General features: G+C 53.8%; 1 protein-coding gene across 2 annotated transcripts in view; it reads left to right on the top strand.

Moving 5' to 3' along the window:
- The first annotated feature begins 1,798 nt into the window (after positions 1 to 1,798).
- WWC3 (WWC family member 3) overlaps positions 1,799 to 6,815 on the top strand; it is a 71,627-nt gene continuing 66,610 nt past the window's right edge. For both annotated transcript variants that reach the window (XM_059384791.1, XM_059384790.1), the window contains exon 1: positions 1,799 to 1,904. In XM_059384791.1, the coding sequence (XP_059240774.1) occupies positions 1,889 to 1,904 (16 nt within the window). In that variant the 5' untranslated portion in view covers positions 1,799 to 1,888. The remainder of the gene's footprint in view (positions 1,905 to 6,815) is intronic.

Raw genomic sequence — 6,815 nt, 5'->3', positions numbered from 1 at the left:
ATCTCTGTCTGTCAAATAAATAAATAAAATCTTTTAAAAAAATTAAAATTAAATTCACTGAGACAGTAGACGTGTCCTTTTGTTCATTTTTGGAACGCCAAGTATGGAAGTGTTATTAGAATTACCTGCATTGTTTATTGGATCAAAAATTGAAAATAGGAGCTCAAAATCATTTTGTAACAGTTCTGAATTACGAAGTGAATTGGGCTCAGTAGGGCAGGAAGGTCAGGTTTCCCAACTCTGCTGATGAGATGAGGTCATAGATGTGAACATGCTTAAAATGTTCTTTTCTTTTCTCTAAGCTTATTATTTTTTTTCCTTGAAGCTTCTATGTGACTCTAGAATGGCAGAATCTGTGTGACTCTAAATAGCAGAGATGTGCTCAGGACTCCGTTTATCTTAAAATAGCACTGTTCTTGTTGTGGTTCGGTCCCCTTCGGGACTGGACTCACGCACAAGACCCTGCTGTTACCTGCTTGACTTGGACTGTGCTGCCCTTGCGCCCTTCACAGCCCGAGGAGGACTCCTGCCACGGACGGTGGGGTTGCCGATGGGGTGGGCGGCGGGCCGTGTGCTCATCGTGTGAGGTCGTGCAGTTCGGAGTGCATTGTATTTGGTGGGCTGTCGGCAGCAGATTTCACCTTCGGCATTTTCCTGTTTTGGTATTGACTCTAATGTCTTATAACTATTTGTAAAATGAAGACAAGTTATAATCTCTGCCATTCTGATGGTGTTTACTGGCTTCTAAATGCTCCTGGGAGGGACAGAGGCTGGTTGTCCAACCAGTTTGGGGAAATAACATGTTCCGCGTTCATACTGGTCTTGTGAGGTTTGGCTGTGGTTGTGGTATCTCGCTTTCCTGGGGCCGGGGACTTGAACAGAAGATGGGGAGGACTGAGTTAGTGAAATTTAGGTTGTCAGATTCCCGTGCATACCGGTCAGTGTGCATTTATAGAGACAGCCGAGGAGAGAGCTGCCCAGACTCAGACAATTATAGGGCGTGGCCTATTTTATACAACAGCTGTCTTGTCAATCAATGTGATGGTGGGACGTGGGGGAGGGAGAGGTGCTCCCTAAAGACACCCATCTGGAAACCCTTTATCTGTGTCAAGCTGAGGTTTCCTTAGTCACGTATGCTTCAAAGGGAGAGGTCTGTAGACAATGCGCTTTTGTTGTTTTTCTCCAGAAAACAAAAAGGACCCTTTGCAATCTCAGACTCTTACAGTCTAAGGACCAATTGGTACCTCCTTGTCTGGGGGCTGGGTGCGCTGGGCTTTTTGTCTTTGGTCAGTGGTTAATATTTAGCTCCTTAACTGATGACCTCTGGTAGATGAAACTCACCAGTGTTTTCGATAGATTCACGCTGTCCTGCCTGCAAACAGACCCGGGGGCAGGGGCCGGGGGGTGATGCGGGGTGGGGACATGTGTCAGGGAATGGGAACAAACCACGGCTGTTCTGTTGTGGAGGGTTCTAACACCGTCACCCCATTAAACGTACTGCTTGGAAGAAGATGCTCCTTTTACCTGTTTTGTAACTGTCCATATCTATTTTCGCTGCTATTTAAAGTTGCACTTTGAGATAGGAATGCTTTTAACTGCAAGTGTACTGATATTGTTGCTGAGTATTATTCAGACAAAGCCAGTGAATTAATTTCCCAACTAAGTAGTTGGAGCAGAAGCAGTCACTTAGATGAGATAATATCTAATTTCGCATTAAGACCTAATTCTAGAGTCGATTCCGCAAACTTAATGAAATTGACCTTTCACATTGGCTCTCATGATTTTATTTTGCAGGATAACAAAGCCATTGACCTTTGCCGATTGTGTTGGGGATGAACTTCCTTTAGGATGGGAGACGGTATACGATAAACAAATTGGAATTTATTACATGGACCACATAAATAGTAAGTAGACTCCCACATTTGAGTTATATGTGAATGAGTTTTCATGTTGATCTCAAAGATGCTAAGAACTCTCTTTGTAGGGCTAAGACAGTCGTTACTATCCACCGCAGCACTAAGCTGGATTTTACTAACGTAACCTGAGGTTGTCCTTTGTGGGGTTCTTCAAAAACTGAAGCCGTTGTGGGACACCTTACCTGTGTGTTGCCCAGGACTGGACGGAATATGTTTAGTGGAGGGTTTTAATGCCTAGTAAAAGGAATACGTTTCCCAGGCAGTCTAGAAATAGAAATATCTTTCATAATGAGAAGGTTATTTATTGCAAAGCAGAGCTTACGAGTTCCTGGAACAATAAATGCCCCAGTGATTGCCTTAACTTCATTTTGTCTTACACATTCGGCTTCAACCTTAACATACCAGCCCTTTTCGATCTTTGTGAAGGGAGAAAGCCGGGTAGACCGCAGCTAAAATAATACAGTGGGTCCTGAGCACGCCGGCTTTCTTGGAAGAATTGGGTAGAGCTGTGGCTCTCGACCAGGGCTGATTTTGCTTCCCAGGACCACTTGGCAACGTCTGGAGGCATTTTCTGTTGTCACGTCCGGGAGAGGAGCTGGTGGCATCTCGTGGGCAGGGCCTCGGCCTGCTGCCGAACTTTGTGTGCAGCTCGAGACAGCCCGCCACAGAAGACGAGCTGCCGCCCGAATGGCCGAATGGCCGTGGGGCCGACCTTGGCACCCTGGTTCACGGGCTCCGTTCTGCTCTCTGCCCCTCCCTCTTGGCTTGCCGCCCCGTCATCAGCCTTCCTGGTCCCACTGGGGGCTCCCTTCCCTCTCAGATTCCCACTTTTGCACTCACTCCCATTTTCATGCCAGTTATGCCCAGTGTTTCTGTCGTTTTCATTTTTCACTCCCGGCGACATGAAGCGTGGCTTCCCCTCCGCGCGCTTTCCGTCCCTCAGTGTATGCAGTGCAGGGGAGGCTGGGGGTCCCGAGGCCGCACAGTGCCCGCCATGTGAGTGATCTGAAGTTCTTTCCTCACGCCAGTCCCACGGGCCCTCCCGTCCCCTCAGTGCAGGCGACCCAGGTTGGTGTCTTTGGGGCCGATTCCTGCATTGGCACTTCCTAGCCAGCCCCCCGAGTCGGCGCTCAGAAACCCGAATGGCAAGACTTCTGTTCTCCGTCCGGGGCAGTGGGATTTCTGACACCGGCGGTCAGCCTTGCACTTGATGGCGGCCCTGACCCGAAGACTGGGCAGTGGGGCTCATCGGCCTTCCCAGGCAGTTGTCTCAGGGGCAGGAGGGCTTCTGGATAAATCCTCCAGCCACTGGGCAGAGCGCGGCGCTCAGTGAGGCTCCCGCCGAGGCCACCCTCCCTAGTCCACCCTCCCTAGTCCAGCTGACCGCATGCCTCACGACTGAGTGTGTTCGAGGCATCCTGCTGTCCGGGCCTCCCTTCCCGGCTGCCGGTGGGCAGCCCCCGCGGGGGACGGCTGCTGCCCTGCGGGCCTGGGCACATGTGTGCCGGGGCTTCACCCCTAGGCTTCGGCCTCTCCGAGACCGGGTGGTGATACTGAATGGCAGAGGCATCTGCCTTACACAGCCTTTCTGGAAACTCTGCCTGCCACTGAAGCCGTGGACTGTTCCGGCTTTTAAAACCAAGACTCGTCCCTCTGCACCCGCCACTTTGCAGTGGGCGTTCCTTGCTCACCTGTTTGCTGTAACAGGGAATGTTCCAGAGCGCCTCTCTGTGCTGGCCACTCTTTGGGCTCTGGGGACCCAGGGAAGTGAGACCCAGCGTCTACCCTCAAGGAGTTCACATAATACTCTAGACGTGGCCATGAACCCAAAAACTGAGTAATCACCAAGGACTTTGTTCCAGCCACTGAGTATAAGCGGGATGACTCAGCACTGCGGGTGATAAAGACATCCGAGAACGCAACTCCCTCTCTCTCTCTTTTTTTGGGGGGGACAAGAAAGGTTATTGCTGTAATAAAATGTATGTGGGGGCCAAACACTGCATTCCAGAAAACTTGCTCCCGAGAACCCAAGCCTTCATAGCACAGCTTGAAAACTCTCTGAAGGCCTGACCCTGAGGAGTCAGACGTTAGATTAGAACTGTGCAGGTCGACCAGAGGGACCCTGGGTCGACTGCCTTCGAGGCCCCCAAGAGACTCCAGTGTGTTGACCAGCGTGTAGGCCACGTCCGCGGGCCACGGCGGGCCTCAGGGCTGTGTACATGGCAGTGGCTCTGGTGGCCACAGCCGTGACTCTGCCCCGCCCCGGCCCACGGAGTTTGAACTGGGGCTAGCTCAGAACCCTGACTGTTGTTATATTTGGTTTCTTATTTCCTGGTGAGACCTTGGAGGCCTGGAGGGGCTTTCCAGTGCCGACCTGGGGTGGCAGTGTGAAGGGGGTAGGGGATGTCGGCGGAAGGCGGTTCAAAGGGAGGACATCCTTGAAACATCCTAGCAAGCACTCGTGTGTGTGTGTGTGTGTGTGTGTGTGTGTGTGTCTATAGTAAAGAAAACATGACATTCCTTTCTCAACCACTTTGAGGTGAAATCTATAGAACGTAAAATTAAGCCTTTTGAATTGTGGAGTTTGGTGACATTTGGTGTGTTCTGTGTTGTATGCCCACTACCTATGTCTGGTTCCAGAACACGTCATTGCCCCGAAGTCAAACCTGGCACCCATGAGCGGTCACTCCCCACTCCCCTCCAGCCTCCCAGCCCCTGGCTGCCGTGAAATCTCCTTTCCGTCTCTCTGGATTTGCTTCTTCTGGACATTTCGTAGGGACGGAGTCATACAGTATGTGGCCTTCGGTGTCCGACTTCTTTCACTGTGCGATGCGTGTGAGGCTCTTCGTGTTGTAGCATGAAGCGGGACTTATTCCCCGTGACGGCGGAATGCCCCGCCATCGTCTGGGCAGACCACGCTTTCCTGATCCGCCCACCAGCTGCTGGAGTCAGGCTCGTTTCTGCCTTTGGCTGTTGTTAGAGGGCTGGTCCCACGCACGGAATAAAATGTGCGAGCGCGCGTGCGTGTGAAGACCTAGCCAGCTTTAGGAACTGGGTTGTGAGTGAGGTAGCATCCCATCTAGCAAACAAAGGAGAGCTCCTGGGTACATTTTAAAAGAATTATGTTTCTTTCTTTCTCTCTTTCCAAATTTTATTTAAATTCTAGTAAGTTAACATAGAGTGTGTTGCACATTTATTTACAGTTTGGGCTGGGGGAATCGTGCCGGCATGTCTCTGAGCTCTCCCTAATTTCGTCTGGGCTGCGGGCGCCCGCATCTATTTACCAGCACGTCATCGTTACGGCGGCCGCCGTGGCCCGGGCTCTCGAAGCTTGGAGCGGGCACGCGGCTTCGCCGTTTTCACTTCCTGGAGGCAGCACTTGTGTTGAAATCTCCCCCAGGAGCTCTGTCGCGGTCAGGAGGGGAGCCTTCTCCCGAGTCTGGCTGTCTGGCCCGTTTGCTCAGTCTGCCGCCTCAGGGTCAGGACCAGCTTTCGGGCACGTGGTCCCCTGCCTGTGGAGCAGACTGCCCCGTCCGTTCCGCGATCAGTGAGCTTGCGGCCAACAGTTACCGATGGCTTCTGGCTCTCCGGCGACTGAACGGTCCCGAGACTGGAACGCTGACTGAGGCCGTGTGCCTGTCTTTGAGGCGCTTGGGAGTATAGTGGCGGGAGGCAGAAACACGGGAGCAGTTACGTGCCCGGCGGGGAGCACTGTAGCCCTCCCCATCGCATAGAGGTATACCTGCTTGTGGGGGCCGAGGGGGCTTCAAAAAGGAGGTGCTCTCACGGAGGGACTTGGAAGACAGTAGGGCTTCCCGGGGGGCAGAGGAGGACAGAAGCAGCAGCACTTTGGAAAAACTTGTCCTGGGGAAGTGACAGAAAGGACTTAAGCTGGTGAGCTAGTTCCAGCACTCCTACGTCACGTGGAGGTTGTTGCTTTAAAAGACACTCGTGGGCTAAGGAATTGCGAGCAGAGTCACGAGGGCGAACTTGGTGAGCGCACTGAGCGTGGCCTTTGGTGGGATGCGGCGGCGGGAAGCCCGTGTGGTTCTGGAGAGGGGTCCTGCGGGTCTGAGTGAACTTAGGGGAGCGGGAGTGAAGGGTATGTCGCCAGCCATTATTATATATAGGGGCAGAAATCACCCGTTCTTGATGACCCATACGGAATGTTCTGGGTGAGGGAGAAGAGCAGGCGTTCTCTGAGGATGAGTCCCAGGTGGGCTGAGCGGGTACATGCAGATGCTGCTGCTCGCTTCGAGAAGGGAGGCGGAAGGAGAAGCACGTGATGGCGCCGCCGCCGCTGTGCTTCCAGTTTTGGTGGAGAGGGACACTGTGCGAGAATGAGTTCCACTATGGATGAACGACTCAGAATCGCTCTGGGTCCGTCCAGGTGGCGCCGCATCTAGGGGGCAGTGGGGACGAAAACTGGAGCCCAGGAGAGAGCCTGGGGCCGGAGGGAGGCATGAGCCTCCCTTGCAGAGTGAGGAAGCCGGAGGGGGGCAGGGGCAGGGGCAGGTGCCACAGGTGGGCTGCAGGCCCGGTGCCGAGGCAAGGAGCGCAGCCTGGGTCAGGGGGTGCGGCCCGAGCCACAGAAGTCGGCGAGAAGGTTGGAAATAGCCACCAGTTTGACCGAGACCAGCTCATTTGGTTTCGTGTCCACCCGTGTGCACGCGCGGTGTGAGAGGTTGTGTGGCGGCGTCTTGGGCCCCGCTGCAGCCAGCGTCTGCACGGCCGTCGGGGCTCCTGCTCCTCTCGCCGCGCCCGTGTGGACGGAAGGCGTTCGTCCCGCGCTCCAGGAGGCTTCGTGGCGCAGATGCTCCCGCGGCGCGCGTCCTGGCGATGAACGACGTCCGCGTCTTCTCATCGCGGGGCTGCGTGACCGTGGCCAGCGGGAGGGTT

This window comes from Mustela nigripes, chromosome X (genome assembly GCF_022355385.1).
Source record: "Mustela nigripes isolate SB6536 chromosome X, MUSNIG.SB6536, whole genome shotgun sequence".
In the NCBI taxonomy this organism is placed as follows: Eukaryota; Metazoa; Chordata; class Mammalia; order Carnivora; family Mustelidae; genus Mustela; species Mustela nigripes.
This window is presented reverse-complemented; position numbering and strand designations above follow the sequence as displayed.